The 18278-nt window shown below is 42.3% G+C and overlaps 1 protein-coding gene across 7 annotated transcripts in view; it reads left to right on the forward strand.

The window, feature by feature from the left end:
- Window positions 1-18278, forward strand: part of elavl4 (ELAV like neuron-specific RNA binding protein 4) — a 122726-nt gene that overhangs the window by 40601 nt on the left and 63847 nt on the right. For 5 of the 7 annotated variants that reach the window (XM_048539615.1, XM_048539619.1, XM_048539618.2 and 2 more), the window contains exon 3: window positions 13670-13687. The exons of the other annotated variants lie outside the window; for them this stretch is intronic. In XM_048539615.1, coding sequence (XP_048395572.1) covers window positions 13670-13687 — 18 coding nt within the window. The remainder of the gene's footprint in view (window positions 1-13669; window positions 13688-18278) is intronic. 7 annotated transcript variants of the gene reach the window in all.

The following is an 18278-nucleotide window of genomic DNA, read 5'->3' on the forward strand; positions in this document are numbered from 1 at the left end:
GCCTGCTGTGTTCATCCAGCTCTACACCTTGCTATCTCGGATTCTCCAGCATCTGCAGTTCCTATTATCTCTCTCTCTCCATATAAACTATGTCAACCGAACTTCCCATATCAACACATGTGATCTCATTTTCAAAAAATTTTAACATTTGTCAGGCATGACCTCCCTCTGACAAAGTCACGCTGACTATCTCTAATTAATGCCTGCCTTTCCAAGTGGCTATTAATTTGCTTCTTCAGAATTTTCTCTAATAGTTTCCCTACCACAGATGTGAGACTCGCTGGCCTGTAATTTCTTGGTTCATCTCTGCCACCCTTCTTAAGAAGTGGAACCACATTTTCTGTCCTCCGAACCTCTAGTACTTGCCCCATGAACAGAGAAGAATTAAAAATTTGTGTCAGAGCCCCTGCAATTTCTTGCCTCACCTCCCACAGCAGCCTGGGATGCAATTCATCCTGGCCAGAGGATTTGTCTGCTTTTAAGCCTGACAGAGTCTCTAATACCTCCTCATTTCCTATGTCAGACTGCCCAAGTTCCTCACAATCCATTTTCTTGAATCTTGTACCTACATGTTTCTCTTTTAGAGTGAAGATCAAAGAAAAGTATTCATTCAACACCTTTCCAATGTCTTGCAGCTTCAGACACAGGCTCCCCTTTTGTCCTACATGGGCCCCACTCTTTCGCTAGTTAACATCTTCCCTTTAATGTATTTACAAAGTACCTTATGATTCTCCCTAATCCTGTTTCCAAGCCTTTTTTCATGCCCCTTTTTGCTCTTCTAATTGCTTTCTTTAATTCCCTCCTGCACTTCCTGTTTTTCTCTCAGGCCGCAGCTGAATTGCTCCCTTTGGTCTTGCTAAAAGCACTACTCTTCTTCTTTACCCAGTCCTGAGTTGCCCTAGACATTCAAGGCTCTATGAATTTTTTGCTCCTACATTTCATCTAAAGGGTACATGTTGGACCTGCACTCTTCCTAGCTCCTTTTTGAATGACCCCTATTGTCTCACTGTCAACTAAACACAAAGAATTATTCCTAGTCTACTGTGGCCAGATCCTTCTTTATTTCAATAAAATCTGCCTTCCACCAATCCAAAGCTGTCATTTGCCGACTGTCTTTTCCCATATCCAGTACAATCTTCAACCTGAAAATCCGAAAGAACTTCAGATGTTGTAAATCAGGAGCCAAAACAAAGTTTCTGAAAAGGCTCAGCAGGTCTAGCAGCATCTGTGAAGAAAAAAAAACAGAGTTAACGTTTCAGCTCCGGAGACCTTTCCTCAGAACTGGCAGTGACTGGGAAAATGTCATTTTATATGCAGAAAATAAGGGAGGTGGGTGGGGTAGGAAGTAAACAGTAGGATAGAGCCCAAAGAGAGAGACAGATGGACAGACAAAGAAGTTGCTAACAATCAGGTCGGGAGGGTGAATAGTTTTTAATGGGGACTGTTGGTGACGAACAACAGGGGGTGTGTAATGGCAGGCTATGTGGTAACGAGGCCTGGTGTGTGAGGTAGGGGACTGGGACATGGACGATTTCAGGCCCTAAAATTATTGAGCTCAATATTGAGTCCAGAGTGCTGTAGAATCTCTAAGTGGAAAATGAGGTGTTGTTCCTCCAATTTGCATTGGGCTTCACTGGAACACTGCAGTAAGTGAGAGACAGAGATTTTGGCCAGGGACCAGGGTAGTGTTTTAAAATGGCAGGCACCTAGTAGTTCAGGGTCACTTTTGTGAGCAGAACGTAGATGTTCTGCGAAGCGGTTGCCAAGTCTACATTTTGTTTCCCCAGTGTAGAGGAGACCACATTGTGAGCAGCGAATGCAGTAGACTAGATTCTGGGAAGTACAGGTGAAGTGTTGCTTCACCTGGAAGGTATGTTTGGGTTCTTAGATACTGGGGAGAGAGGAGGTAACTGGGCAGGTGTTGCACCTTTGCCGGTTACAGGGGAAACTGCCGTAGCGCTGTGGGAAAGTATTGGGGTGAAGGAAGAATGAACCAGGGTGTCCTGGAGGGAATGCTCCCTGCAGAAGGTGGACAAGGGAGAGGAGGAGAATGTGTGTCTGGTGGTGGCATCTTGCTGGAGGTGGCAGAAATGGCGTTTGATAATCTTCTGGATGTGGATACGGGTGAAATGGTAGGTGAGGATAAGGGGAACCTTATTGCTGTTGCAGGAGACAAGAGAGGGGGTGAGGGGGTAGTGCAGAAGATGGGTTGGACCTGGTTGATGGCCCTGTCGACAACAGAGGTAGGGAATCCTCGGTTGAGGAAGAACGTGGACATTTCGGAGGCTCCTTTGTCAAAGTTGGTCTGATCTGAACATATGCGCCAGAAATGGAGGAATTGAGAGAATAGGATAAAGTCTTTACAGGAAGTGGGGTGTGAGGATATATAGAGATAATAGGAACTGCACATGCTGGAGAATCTGAGATGAACACAGCAGACCAAGCAGCATCTTAGGGGCACAACAGCTGATGTTCCGGTGAAGGGTCTAGGCCAGAAACGTCAGCTTTTGTTTTCCTAAGATGCTGCTTGGCCTGCTGTGTTCATCCAGCTCCACACTTTGTGAGGATGTATAGTCCAGATAGCTGTGGGAGTCAGTGGATATTAGTGGCCAGTCTATCCGCAGAAGTGGAAACAGAAATGTTGAGGAAAGGAAGGGAGGAGTCATGACAGACCTGGTGAAAGTGAGGACAGGGTGGAAATTGGAGGTGAAATTGATTAAGTTTCCCAATTCCAGACAGGAGAGGGAAACAGCACCAATTATATCATCGATGTATCGGAGAATGAGTTGTTGGTGGGGGTCGGAATAGGACTGGAACAAGGAATGTTTCATGTACCCCATAAAGAGACAGGCATAACTAGGGCCCATGTGGGTACCCATGGCAACCCCTCGCACCTAATGAAAATGAGAGGAGTTGAAAGAGAAGTTGTTGATGGTGAGGACAAGCCTAGCAAGTGGAGGAGGGTGATGGTAGGTGGGGATAGTTCAGGTCTTCGCTGCAGGAAGAAGCGGAGAGCCCTAAGACCCTCCTCGTTGGCAATGGACGTGTAAAGGGATTGCACGCCCATGGTAAAGAGGAGGTAGCTGGAACCAGCAAACTGGAAGTTTTGAACCTGGTGCAAGGCATCGGAGGAATCATTGATCTATGTGGGTAGGGATTGAATCAGGAGGGAGAAGAATGAGTCAAGGTAGGAAGAGATGAGTTCTGTGGGGCACGAGCAGGCTGAAATAATGGGTCTGCCCGACAGTTCAGTTTGTGGATTTTTGGCAAGAGGTAGAAACGAGCTGTGCAGGGTTGGGGGACTATTAGCGTGGAAGCGGAGAGGGGGAAATCACCAGATAATATATCAGTTACCATAGTGGATACAATGGCCTGATATGCCAGGGTGGGGTCATGGTCCAGGGGAAGGTAGGAGGCAGTATCTGAGAGTTGGCGCTCAGCCTCTGCAAGGTAGAGGTCAATCAGTCAATCTTGAACCATACTGTGTTGTGGTCGCTATCACCTAAATGCCCCTCCACTGCCACGTGGAACATTTGTCCAACTTCTTTCCCCAGAACTAGATCCAGCACTGTACCGTCCTTTGTTGGGTCTTCTACACTTGATGCAAAATCTCCCTGGATACAATTCTACAAATCCACCCTCTTGAAACTCATAACACTATGATAATGCCAATATATGTTTGAAAGTTGAAATCCCCTAATATAATTGCCCAATTATTTCTCTTGCACGCCTTTATGAAGTGACTACATATATGCGCCTTTAGTTCCTGCTGACCCTTTCAGGGCATATAATACACTCCCAGTAAAGTTTCTCCTTAACAATGTGAAATCCTACCCGCAATTTGAGGACCCTTCCAAGATATCACCTCTCCATATTGCAGTAATTGACTCCTTAATAGTGCTACTCCAATACCCTTTCTACACCCTCTTTTGTCTTGCCTAATAACCCTGTACCCTGCTATGGTTCTGGGAGCTCGTCTCTTCCAAAATTTAAACAAAGGTCTTGGATGAAGGCACCAAATGGATGGATGGATGCTAAATTTGCTGATAGCACAAAGACAGGTAGAAATGTGGGCCTTGAAGAGGACATAGAAACCTACGAAGGGATATAGACTAAGTGAGTGGATGAAGATCTGGCAAGAGGAATATGATGTGGGAATATGTGACATTGTCTATTTTGAGAGAAAGAATAAAAAATAAACTTATTATCTAAATAGCAAGAGGCTAGAGAGCTCTGAAGTGCAGAAAGATTCGGGTGTACTGGAGTGAGACTAGCAGATGGTTAATATGCAGGTACTGCAAATAATCAGGAAAGCTAACAGAGTGTTGTGTTTTATTGTGAGAATAATTGAGTGCAAGAGGATGGAGGTTATGCCTCCATTATATAGGGCACTAGTGAGAATACGTTTGGAATACTGTGCATGGTACTAATCAGCATGCTTACGGAAGTCTGTTAATGTGCTGGAAGCACATCTGCAAAGGTTTATTTGACTAATTCATTACAGTATGGAGCTGGAGGAGCACAGCAGGTCAGGCAGCATCAGAGATGTAGGAAAGTCAACATTACGGGTTGAGACCCTTTTTCAGCAGGGTCCTGACCTGAAGCATCGACTTACCTGCTCCTCTGATGCTGCCTGACCTACAGTGTTCATCCAGCTCAATACTGATTCCAGCATTTGCAGTTCTTGCTATCTCTTTATTTGACTAATACCTAGAATAAGCAAATGGTCTTATGAGGAAAGGCTAGAGAAGCTAAACCTGTCTCCTCTGGATTTTAGATTACAAAGTGTGGGGCTGGATGAACATAGCAGGCCAAGCAGCAACATAGGAGCATAAAAGCTGATGTTTCGGGCCTGGACCCTTCATCAGAAAAAGGGGATGGGGAGAGGATTCTGAAATAAATAGGGAAAAGAGGGGGAGGCGGACTGAAGATAGATAGAGGAGAAGATAGGTGCAGAGGAGAGTATGGGTGGGGAGGTAGGGAGGGGATAGGTCAGTCCAGGGAGGACGGACAGGTCAAGGGGTGGGATGAGGTTAGGAGGTAGGAAAGGAAGGTGCGGCTTGAGGTGGGAGGAGGGGATAGGTGAGAGGAAGAACAGGTTAGGCAGGCGGGGACGAGCTGGGCTGGTTTTGTGATGCAGTGGGAGAGGGAAAATTTTGAAGCTGGTGAAATCCACATTGATACCATTGGGTTGCAGGGTTCCCAAGCGGAATATGAGTTGCTGTTCCTGCAACCTACGGGTGGCATCATTATGGCACTGCAGAAGGCCCAGGATGGACATGTTGTCTAAGGAATGGGAGGGGGAGTTGAAATGGTTCGCAACTGGGAGGTGCAATTGTTTACTGCGAACCGAGCGTAAGTGTTCTGCAAAGCGGTCCCCAAGCCTCCACTTGGTTTCCCCAATGTAGAGGAAGCCACACCGTGTACAGCAGATGCAGTATACCACATTGGCGGATGTGCAGGTGAACATCTGCTCAATGTGGAATGTCATCTTGGGGCCTGGGATGGGGGTGAGGGAGGTGGTGTGGGGGCAGGTGTAGCACTTCCTGCGGTTGCAGGGAAAAGTGCTGGGTGTGGTGGGGTTGGAGGGGAGTGTGGAGCGGATAAGGGAGTCGCGGAGAGAGTGGTGTCTCCGGAAGGCAGACAAGGGTGGGGTGGGAAAAATGTCTTTGGTGGTGGGGTCGGATTGTAGATGGCAGAAGTGTCGGAGAATGATGCGTTGTACCCGGAGGTTGGTGGGGTGGTATGTGAGGACATCTCCTCTGGATTTTAAATGTGTCACAGGTGACAGCTAAAACGTATAAGATCCCGAGGGACGTTGATAAGTCGGTTATGGAAAAGATGTTCCCTCTCCTAGGAGAATCTAGAACTAGAGTTTATAGTTTAAAAATAAAGGGTTGTCTGTTTGAGGCAGAAGAAAATACTTTTCTCACAGAGGGTTGTGAATCTTAGGAATTCCCTGCCTCAAAAGTCAGTGGACGCAGAATCCTCTAATATTTTTAAGCAGAAGTAGATAGATTTTTGATTACCAAGGGATTGAAAGATTATTAAAAGTATGCAGGAATGTAGAGTTGAGATTAAAATCAGATCAGCCATGATCTTATTGAATGGTGGAGCAGGCTTGAAGGGCCTACTCTTGTTCCTGGCTCATATGCTCCATATATTGAAAGCTAATCCTTTGTGTCATATTGGGGTTTTGCACACTTAGAATTTTATCTCTATCAAATGTGTGTAAATTTTGCCAGCTCCTGGCTTCCCTCAGCTCAGGAATCAATACTAAAAATCAAGACTAAAATTGCTTGCACTGTCTTCAGCCAGAACTGCGGAATGAGAGATCATCTAGCTCTCCCCCTGAAGTCCTCCTCCTAGATTGCAGTCTTCTGTCAGTTCACTTCTGTCCATGTGATAGCAAGGAATAATTGAAGGCACTGAATACATTAAAAATGAAGGGTCCTGACGTTAATCCAGCGGTTGTATTTGAAGATTGTGTTCCAGAACTAACAACATCCCTTTCTATGATAATGGGAACTGCAGATGCTGGAGAATCCAAGATAATGAAACGTGAGGCTGGATGAACACAGCAGGCCCAGCAGCATCTCAGGAGCACAAAAGCTGACTTTTCGGGCCTAGACCCTTCATCAGAGAGGGGGATGGGGTGAGGGTTCTGGAATAAATAGGGAGAGAGGGGGAGGCAGACCGAAGATGGAGAGAAAAGAAGATAGGTGGAGAGGAGAGTATAGGTGGGGAGGTAGGGAGGGGATAGGTCAGTCCAGGGAAGACGGACAGGTCAAGGAGGTGGGATGAGGTTAGTAGGTAGGAGATGGAGGTGCGGCTTGGGGTGGGAGGAAGGGATGTGTGAGAGGAAGAACAGGTTAGGGAGGCAGAGACAGGTTGGACTGGTTTTGGGATGCAGTGGGTGGAGGGGAAGAGCTGGGCTGGTTGTGTGGTGCAGTGGGTGGAGGGGACGAACTGGGCTGGTTTAGGGATGCAGTGGGGGAAGGGGAGATTTTGAAGCTGGTGAAGTCCACATTGATACCATTGGGCTGCAGGGTTCCCAAGCGGAATATGAGTTGCTGTTCCAGCAACCTTCGGGTGGCATCATTGTGGCACTGCAGGAGGCCCATGATGGACATGTCATCTAAAGAATGGGAGGGGGAGTGGAAATGGTTTGCGACTGGGAGGTGCAGTTGTTTATTGCGAACCGAGCGGACCCTCCCAGTCGCAGTCATTGACAGTGCTATCTTGCTCAACAATGGCATGCTCACCAATGTTCAATAAATGTACTTGGGAAACTAATGGAACTAAAGACTGACAATACTCCTGCACCTGATGGGATGCATTGTGAATGTTAAAAGAAAGTAGTTACAAAGATAGTAGATATAGCCAAGTTTGAGGATGGCACAAAAATAGGTGGAAAGCATATAGTGAGGGTGGCAAAGAGAAATATAGACAGGTTACGAGAGTAGGCAAAGATTTAACATCTGGAATATGATGTGGAAAATGTAAGATTATGTACTTTGGCAGAAAGAATAGAAAAACTGAATATTATTTAAATGGAGAAAGACTGCAGAAAACTACAATTTGGATGTTCCTGCGTAAATCACCAAAAGGTAGCAGTGCAACTTCAGCAGGTCATAGGGAAAGCAAATGGAATGTTGGCCTTTATTTGAAATGAAGTGTGTGACGATGCCATGACTTTAAGAGGTGTACTTTGTCCTGTTTTTTATGAAGAATGGTTTTAATACAGCGGTACAGAGCTGTCTGTTGAAAGCCCATAAACAGCTTATGTGGCCTTGGAATTTTTTAAAAATTGAAACAATAGAAGCAGCCTGAATGTGTGGGGTGAGCTTCCACAGAACCAGGAGTTTTAGTTTTAGGTTTTCAATATGACAGTTAATGGGTATTGAAGCTAGGTGGAAGATTGGAGTGCACCTCTCCCTGCTACTCCCTTTCTCAGAGATTTCTCTTGCTGTTTATCCGTCTGGACTGGAGAAGTGCCTATGAGACAATCCATTTTTCTGAACTTGTCTTTTGCCAAAGCTGTGGGATGTCATAATATTGGAATAGTTACTGTTTAGTAATAAAATAATCTATTTATCTGTTAAATTTTTCAATAGAGTTGTTATCCCAATTTCTTTCTTCTTTTGTTGTATTTCAAGGATAGTGTATGAAAAAGTGCGTTTTGCTTCGAATCTAGTCGTTTGACCAATAGAATTGTAACCAGATTGCAACACTTGGCACTTACCTTAGTCAGGGTCGAGGTTATCTTCTTAATATATTTTCAGGGGGTTTGGTCTGATCCAGAACAGTATAACAATAGGAAAGCCAGGTATGAGTTAGGCTGAACCTGGAATACTGTGAATAGTTTCAAGCCCCTTTTCCAAGGAAAGATACTCTGGCATTACAGGCAGTCCTATGAAGGTTTACTAGGTTGATCCCAGGTCTGGAAGGATGTCTTATGAAGAAAGTTTAAGTGGGTTGGGCCTGTGTTCGTTGGAGTTTAGGAGATTAAGAGCTGACCTATTGGAAAAAAAAAGATTCTTGGAGGACTTGACAAGGTAGATACAGGTAGAAACAATTCCCCTTGTAGGAGAATCTAGGACCAGCAGGCATAATCACTGCCAGCAGCAGTTGTGGAAGCAAGGTCATTGGGGTCATTTAAGAGACTGCTGGACATGTATATGGTCACAGAAATTTGAGGGTGCATACATGAGGATCAATGGTCGGCACAACATTGTGGGCTGAAGGGCCTGTTCTGTGTTGTACTGTTCTATGTTCTATGTTCTAATAAGGGGCTGACTGTTTTGCTTTATCATTTGTGGGCTGTGAGCATTTCTTGCTGGCCAGCATTTATTGCCCATCCCTAGTTGCCTTTGATAAGGTGGTGGTGAGCTGCTGCTTTGAACCGTTGCAGTCCACGTGCTATAGGTAGACTCACAATATCGTTAAGGAGGGAATTCCAGGATTTTGACTGAGCGACAATGTAGGGGGACAGCAGTGTATTTCTAAGTCGGAACGGTGAGTGGCTAAGAGGGGAACTTGCATATGGTGGTGTTCTCATGTACTTATTGCCCTTGTCCTTCTAGATGGAAATGATCATGGATTTAGAAGGTGCTGGCTAAGGATGTTTGGTGAATTACGAGATTGCATCTTGTAGACAGTACACACTGCTCTGAGTGTCAGTGGTGGAATGACTGAATGTTTGTGGATGTGGTGCCTGCTTTATCCTGGATGGTATCAGACTTTTCTTGAGTGTTGTTGGAGCTGCACTCATCCAAGCAAGTAGGGATTTAAGACAGATGAGGAGGAATTTCCTTTCTCAGAGGGTAGTGACTCTGTGGAATTTTTTGATACAAAGATCTCTAGAATCTCGGTTATTAAGTATATTCAAAGCTGAGATCAGTTAGATTTTTAATCAAGAAGGGAATCAAGGGTAATGGACAAAGGTAAGAAAGTGGAGTTGAGGATTATCAGATCAGCTATAATCTCATTGAATGTTGGAGCAGACTGAATGGCCTGATGGCATATTTCTGCTCCTACATCTTATGGTCTTGAATTCTTCCATAATCACTCAGCTCTGAACCTCATCGCAGCCTTGGCCCAAATATGAACAAAATTGCTGAATTCCAGAGAGTAACCGGCCTTGATGTCAAATAGTATTCAACTATGTGGCATTACGGAGTCTTGCCAAGATGCTGCACTGATTAGAGCCCTAGCCCTGGCACAAAGAAAGATAGTCGTGATTGTTGGAGATTGTTTACTTCAATTAAAGGACACCATTGCATGAATTCTTTAGACAGGTAGCGTCCAGTGCCTAAATATTAGCTGAATTGGCAATGTTCACTTCCGTTATCTTCTTGACAGCTACAGAAGCACTTCATGCCCACATATATAAAGGCTTAGACAACACCCAGGATTGTGTTGATAAGTGGCCAGTAACATTCATGTCTCACACATGCCCTGTAATAATCATCACCAATATAAGCCAGATTGGAAGTTCCAGCTGGAAATATGGAGCTTGGTAGCTATATAAAAATGCAGAAGTGAATTAGCAATCCAGTTGTGATTGCCATCCTCAGAATTTCCAGACCATTAAGATTTACTATCATTAATCATTAGTTGCACGCAACAAGAATAAATGTAGAGAATCTCTAGTTCATTACATCTGAACAGTTTATATACGATACTTAATAGCTTTCCAAACCTTAACAATGATTTGTAGCATGTAATGGCATATAGATTTTGCATCCTACTCAGGTATAAAATTTAATCTGATAATGTATTTGAAATCATAGGCCATGTGTTATCAAGTGATATAGCTTTTCTGTTTTATTGGACTGAGTACTTAATTGTATAGAATTATATGATTCAGTTAAGTATTTCTTTTATTGTGTACATTTATTATCCTGAAATACTGCATGAACCTGCATGTAAGACACTGCTTATATGTAACAAATTCTTACTTCTCTAATTCACCCAGATAATGAAGGTAAAGGGTGTGGCGTGGGGGCGGTGGTGGGGGGATTGCCAAAGACGCTTTTCGTTGTTGCAATAAATTTTGCAGCTAGTAAACACTGCAGTCATGGTATGTTAGTGAGCCCATCATGCTAGTACTGAGACTTCGTAAGAGCAAAACAATTTGTTCTGTTCCTATATCTCTCTATAGCCCTGCAATTTTCACTTTTCAAGTTCCTGTTGCAAATTTTTGTTGAATCTGCTTCCATCTCCCTTTTAGACAATCACAAGAACTCGTTGTGTAAAATAAAATTCTCATCTTTAGTTCCTTGGTGTAGAGATTTGATGTTTACAGTCATAGATAAAAGTAAAATCAAGAAGACTTTTATGTTTTTGGTGATGTTGAGCTGGAACTATTTTATCATACTGACTTGTACCTTGTCACTAGAAGCTTTAGTAACCCATGCTGGATTATTCACTGCAGGTTGCCTGATTCTGGTCTGCTGCTGTTGCCAAGTAATAACATGTCCGTTGCTTTTGAGATTCTGGACATACCCAGATGTAGTTGATTTGGAACTTAGTGATTGTCCTTGTTTAGTACTAGTGTGGTATAAATGTCACTCGCCATTTTTCCAGTCAGGTTTTAATGCAACTGCATGTGAACTACTTCACTGTGTGCAATATTGCCAAACCTTTGGAGGCAGGGCAAAGAGACCAATGAACTAAGGGAAAAATCGTCATCATGATGACACCCAGAGATAGTAAGAACTGCCGATGCTGGAAAACCGAAACTTCGGGTTGGGACCTCTCTTCAGAAAATTTTTAGTGATGTTGAGCCTCTGGAACTATTTTATTGTACTGAATTGTACCTTGTTACTAGAAACTTCAGTAACCCATGTTGTGTCTTTTTCTGAAGAGGGGTCCAGACCCAAGACGTCGGCTTGTCTGCTCCTCTGGTGCTGCCTGGCCTGCTGTATTCCTCCAGCTCCATACTGTGTTATCATCATGGCACCGTATTGCCAGGCACATTTCCCAGGAAAGGCAGGAATGTGGATCGGCAACCTGCACCATGGAGGAAGTCAACCATTTTCCATAACATAGGCCCCAATTCGGACAATTTTCCAGTCACACTGGCATTTTGCAGGGTCCATAATAGTTGAGTCTTTCCCCAAAGAGGGTGATACAAGTGTCAAAGGCTAATGATTCACGCAGAAGAGGTTTTAATTTCTTTTTAATTGTTTAATGGATGTGGGCATCACTGGCAAGGCCAGCATTTATTGTCTATCCCTGTTTATCCAGAGATCAGTTAAGAGTCACCCACATTGATGTGTATAGGGTCATATTTAGGCCAGACCAGGTAAGGGATAGAGGATTTCTTTCCCTCAAGGATATTGGTGAACCAAATGAGCTTTATACAGCAATCGATAGTGGTTATACGGTCACCATTACGCTACCTTACCATTCCAGTATTTTTTTGTATTGAATTCAGATTTCACCATCTGCCATGGTTCAATTTTAAATTATGTCCCCAGAATATTTGCCTGGAGTTCTGGATTACTAGGCTAGTGACATTGCCACTCAAACACCACATTCCCTAGTTTTCCCTCTGATCCACCTACCCTCCAAAATAATTATTTTTATCCGCCTTGATGTTGACATGCCTTCACATTCTTCAATGTGCCATTGGCTCTAAACCTACCAGCCCTTTATTTAGACTGGCAGCCCATTTTCCTTAACAGATCAGCCATCCTGGAGGCAGCTAATTAGTCCACCTCCAGGAAATTAGATCCACTGACCTTGCTTCCAGCAAAGTACAGTCCTTGGACCTACAACTAATCCCAACCTAAAACCCTTAGGAAAATCCTGACTGTTTTCTGAAGAAAATAGCTAATTGTAAGAGGAAACATCTGAAATCTGAAACAAATCCTGCCACATACACATTTTTAACTAATTCAACATGAATGTAAAATTCTAATTTCATATACAAGTATATGCAGTAGGTAAAATCATCAGAATGTCTGAGTACTGAAGAACTGCACTGTATTCGTTCGAATTAAGGAAACAGCTCTTTTCCAAATGTGGACTATTTTTGTGCATTTTCGTTGGCAATGAAATTCTCAATCCTAATATTAGTTGTAATCGCTTAATGTAAGGAATATTCCTATAGGAAATTCTCACGGTAATCAAAGTTAATAGAGTTTCTGTTAGGGTTTAACATGAATTAATATCATTCTTAGAAAGGAATGCTACATTTAATTATGATCTGTAAGGTTAAAAAAGCTATTTAGAAATAGTAGAGCAATATGTTATCTTCTACTATGACTGGTCATACCTTATGGTGCAGATCCAAAATCCTGAATCCAGCAACAGCAAATTTTAAACTTGAACTTAATAAATCTGTTAATTTATTGGTTACGATCAGGTTAAAATGATTGTGAAAATAACTAGATTGTAGCAAAACAACTCTAAGGGCAATTAAAGAAGCCTTGCTAGCATCAGCATGTTACAAGAATTGTTTTTGTTAAATTCCCTATTGAGTTCCCAAACTGCATCTTGGATCCTACGTGATCACTGAATACAAATCAGAAAGTGAATGTGCATCAGGCGTCTCAGTCTCAAATTATTTCTGATTATCAGGTTGATTGCAGCTTTGAAAGCAATTTTGAAATGGTTTTGTGAAATCCAGATATGTGTGCTTATATTGAAATATTTTTTGAAAATTATTCTTGAAATCATTGTAAAGCAAAATTCCACCACAGAATAATGAATCTTAATATGAAGTAATCTTAATATTGAATATTCAACTGCATATCCTTATTTACAAATATCCACACATCAAAATATTGACATTTTCATTTTGACAGTTGTACAAGTTCCTTAGGTATGGGGTTCTGTACCCTTGGCACACTATATAATTTGGCTTCTGAATAAATGATGCTTAACATGTATCATTGAGTTGAAGTTCTTTGATTTGAAAAAATAAAATGAATCTTTTGTATTTGTAATTTTTTGGGTGGTACTATTTAAAGGTTAATATATTTCTTTAAAAATATGGAATAGTAACTGAACACACTCAATTTCTGTCTAAAAGGTCAACATAAAATGACACTTGATTTTTTTTAAGTTTAGAGATAGTTTATATAAGAACTAGTAAATGTGCCCTGTTTTACTTCCTGTTTCCTGTCTCCATGCATTTCAATGGTACTGACTACAGCTGATATAAAAAATACTGGTAGGTATGGAAAAATGTGTTGTAAAGATCAAAACTATTTACAATCTGAGATTAACAGTGATTGCTTTCGAGTTTTCAAAATGAGTTTCCGCATATTGATTATGTGTGTATAACAACCAGCTCTGTGTTTGTAACATAATCTATTATATATAAATAACTAAAATGTTTTGTTAAAAATCCGTACAACTACTTTCAATAATCAGCATTCCATTAATAAACGCAATAGCACAGCAGTGGGTGGCAACCCTTGCTATTTTTTCTCATAGTTCCTTTAAAGCACTTAAACCATGACTCATCAACCTGCTGTTAAACAGTAAAAAGCATAATATAGATAAAGCACTAGTTTAAAATATATTTGACCAAGCATAATTAATGTTTATGTGTATGCTATTCCTGTTGTACTTTATATCAGATTTACTTTCAAGTCACATAAACGTAGACCTTAACATTATTAGATGAAAGGCAATGACTTAAAAGAAAACTATTGAATTTTCAAAATTCCCCTCAATTCTGCCTTCTAATTTACAGATATCTAAAACACTTTTTAAGTAGATGGTGTGATATTTTTAAGTGACATGATCTACGAACTGATTCATGTAATATGAAATGTATTGTTAATTCGTGCGATTGTGTTAATGTTTTGCTCTTTGAAACCATTGAGCTATGAAAAACTGTCACAGATTGTTTCACACAATCAGAACCATGATGTGAATAGCAAGTACACATAGCATTGTAAAACAAGACTTTTATACCGCATGAGTTTGATGTGACAATCAATGCGTTCACTCGTATGATTTTTACACTTTTAATTTTTTTTCCCCTTTGAGCGGAGAAGGAGTGTGTAGGGAGATAATAGAGATTTGGCTAGACTTAATACACTTTCTCAAAAGGCATTGGACACAGACAAAATCAAAATTCTCACACGGGAACTGTATACATTGCTGAACAGGAATAATTAGCAGGGATCTGAGGAAATGGCAGGAGAAAGGAGCTACGTGAGGAGCTGTTAAAAAGAACTAGGCTGCACAAGCACATTGGGCCCAAGGGCCTCCTTTTGAGCTTGAACATTCTATCATTTTGTTTACATTGAACACAAAGGTATTGCAGTTCAGCACAGGGTTGCTTGGAAAAGATTTGCAAAAAGGTTATAATATGACATAGACAAAATATTTCAACTAAAAACGGCAATTTCTGTCAATAAATACAAACAAGGATTTTACAGCATGTAATCCTATTAAAACCATAAGTTAGAGTGAGTTAATATCCTGTTATGAGACCATAAGACATAGAAACAGAAGTAGGCCATTGGCTCATCGAGTCTGCTCAAACATGAGATCAAAGTTGATCTGATAATCCGCAACTCCACTTTCCTGCCTTTGCCCATAATCCTTGATTCCCTTACTGTTTTAAAATCTGCCTATCCCAGTGTTGAACATACTTTAACGACTCAGCTTCCAGCCCCCACTGCGTTAAAGAATTGTACAGATTCACTGTCTTCTGAAGGAAGAAATTCATCTTCATCTCTGCCTTAAATGAGTGACCCTTACTCTGGTATAATACTGTTTGGTCCATGACTCTCTAACAGGTGGAAACAATCTCTTAGCATGTACCCTGTCAATCTTTCTTAAAATCTTATTTGTTTCAATAAAGTCTCCTTTCGTTCTTCTGAACTACAAAGGGTAAGAGCCTAATCTACTCAACCTCTTCTCATAAGAAAATCCCTCAATGCCCAGGATCAACTCAGTGAACCTTTATCGGACTACATCCAATTGTGATATATCTTTCCTTAGACAAGGAAACCAAAACTGTTCACAGTATTTGAGATGAGATCTAACTTGCAATCTTCACAGATATCAGTTAGATTTCATGAATTAGTCTGATATGAGACATACCATCAGATTTGATAGAGTTATTTAATTTTATATATTACCAAGTTACCAGTGAGCTTCTTTTGGCCTAGGGAGTTTAGACTACAGATATTAATGTCAAGATTTAGTTTCATGTCAGACATTTAGGATTGAGATGAGAAATTTCTTTACCCAGAGTGTCATTAATTTTCTGCCCCGGAGGGATGTGGATGCTTATTTGGTAAGTGTTTCGAGACTGAGAATAATAAATGTTTGATCATGAAAGCATACAGAAATATGGTAAGAAAGTATAGTGATGTAGAACTCAATCTTAGTGAGAAACTGAGCAAGCTCAGGGACTGTATAGCCCACTCTTATTTCAGTGTTCCTAAAAGTGCTTCTGTACTTAATTATCTTCTAGCCTTTTATGCTTCGCCGTCTGGTATAATTGGGGAATACACATGCACAATCAGTTGTCCTACGTACATCAAAGGAACCTCATTTGCATGTAGTAATTAAACAGCTAGCAGAAAGCCTTAGGAAATGTGGTGATCAAGATCTGAGTTGGAGCAGAACAAATAGTGCAACACAACAATTTTAATTTTGTATCATTCCATTTCTACTGGGGTGTAAAGATTTGGATCTGTTCTATTTCACTTTACTGATGTCATTTATGCAAACACTTCTTTTTTTCAAGCTGAGCAGGTCTGGCAGCATCTGTGAAGAAAAAAAATCAGAGTTAACATTTTGTGCCCTGTAATCCTTCCTCAGAATTGATGGTAGATGGGAAAGCACTGGTTTATGTGCAGAAAATAGGGAGGGAGATGGGGTAGGGAGTAAACGATAAGATAAAGGATAGAGCCCAAAGAGAGAGAAGAACAACTCGATAGTCAAAGGAGTTGATAACAATCTGGCTAGGAGAGTGAAGAGCTGTTAAAGGGGAATGTTAGTGACTAACCATAGCTTGTATGTAACAGCAGGCTACGTGATAACAAGGCCTGGTATGTGGGGTAGGGGACTAGGACAGGGGTGAGTTTACGCCCTAAAATGATTGAACTCGATGTCGAGTTCAGAGGGCTGCAGGTAAGTGTTTGGTAAGTGTTTCGAGACTGAGAATAATAAATGTTTGATCATGAAAGCATACAGGAATATGGTGAGAAAGTGAAGTGAGTGTTGTTCTTGGAAAGGAGATAATGGGAACTGCAGATGCTGGAGAAACTGAGATAACAAAGTGTGGAGCTGGATGAACACAGCAGGCCAAGCAACATCTTAGGGGCACAAAAGCTGACGTTTCAGGCCTAGACCCTTCATCAGTAAAGGGGGATGGGGAGAGAACTGGAACAAATAGGGAGAGAGGGGGAAGCGGACCAAAGATGGATTATTGTTCCAGCTTGCATTGAACTTTGCTAGAACATTGCAGCAAGCCAGAGGCAGAGATGCTGGCCGGGGAAACAGGGTGGTGTGTTGAAGTGGCATGCAACTGGAAGCTCAGGGTCTTTTTTGCGAGCAGGACGTAGATGTTCTGTGAAGCAGTCACCCAGCCTTCGTTTCGTTTCCCCAATATAGAGTCGACCACAATGTGAGCAGCGAATGCAGTAGACTAGATTCTGGGAAGTACAGGTGAAGTGTTGCTTCATCTGGAAGGTGTGTTTGGGCCCTTGTATACTGGGGAGGGAGGGGATAAATGGGCAGGTGTTGCACCTTCGCCGCTTATAGGGCAAGGTGCCATGGGGCTGTGGGGGGGTGGTGTTGGCAATTTGCTGGAGGTAGTGGAAATGGCATCAGATGATCTTCTGGATGTGGATGCTGGTGGGATGGTAAATAAGGAAATGGGGAACCTTATCGCTGTTGTGGGAAGGAAGAGAGTGGGTGAGGGTGGAAGTGCAGGAGATGGGTTGGACCTGGTTGGAGTCCTGTCGACAACAATATCACATGCACACTCTCGACCTTTCTCTCCAACACCATTGCAACGCATTGGCTCAGGGCTGCACCACTCCGCAGTCCCACTTCATCCTCTGGCTCAGTTGTCGTACTAACAAGAAACTTGTCCTTTTCCTGTCAGGAGTCAAGGCCTATAAGATGCAACAGCTCAGAGATACCCATAGCCCCCTTGAGCCTTTCTCTCCTCCCCTCACCTCAGACTCCATCCCCTCCCCCAACCCACCTCCTGTCGGGTATTCACCATCCCTTCTAACCTTCTGCGGTCTGATGCTGAATGTTCTGTACTCAGCAAAGGCCTCAGCTTTATTCCTCTGTGTCCCCACCTTAACAAACTACAGTCAAGATATGACATTGCACTGTTCTTTCGCCATCTTCACCCATTTCTTTGGACAAGAGCTCTCTTCCATCCCACAGATCCCTCCATCCAGTTCCAACACTGTCCCTGCACCTTAATCCATCCCTCCGGCCTTTTATCTGCACTCGATCTGTTCATTGAGAACTGTCGAAGTGATATTAATTGCCTCAATTTCTTTGCCCCTCTCACCAAATCCAACCTATCTCGCTCCAAACTGACTGCATTCAATGCACTCAGATCTAACTCTGACTTTGTTAATAAGCCTGCCAATAAGAGTGGTGCTGTTGTAGTCTGGCATACAGACCTCTATATTGCAGAGGCTCAACACAAGCCCTTGGACACCTCCTCCTATCTTCCCCGGACCATGACACATCAGGCCATTGTATCAAATACGGTAACTGATCTTGTTTCATCTGACTAGGACCCTCGTCCCACCCTCTGAGCTGAA

The sequence above is a fragment of the Stegostoma tigrinum genome, chromosome 8 (genome assembly GCF_030684315.1).
Source record: "Stegostoma tigrinum isolate sSteTig4 chromosome 8, sSteTig4.hap1, whole genome shotgun sequence".
NCBI classification, from domain to species: domain Eukaryota; kingdom Metazoa; phylum Chordata; class Chondrichthyes; order Orectolobiformes; family Stegostomatidae; genus Stegostoma; species Stegostoma tigrinum.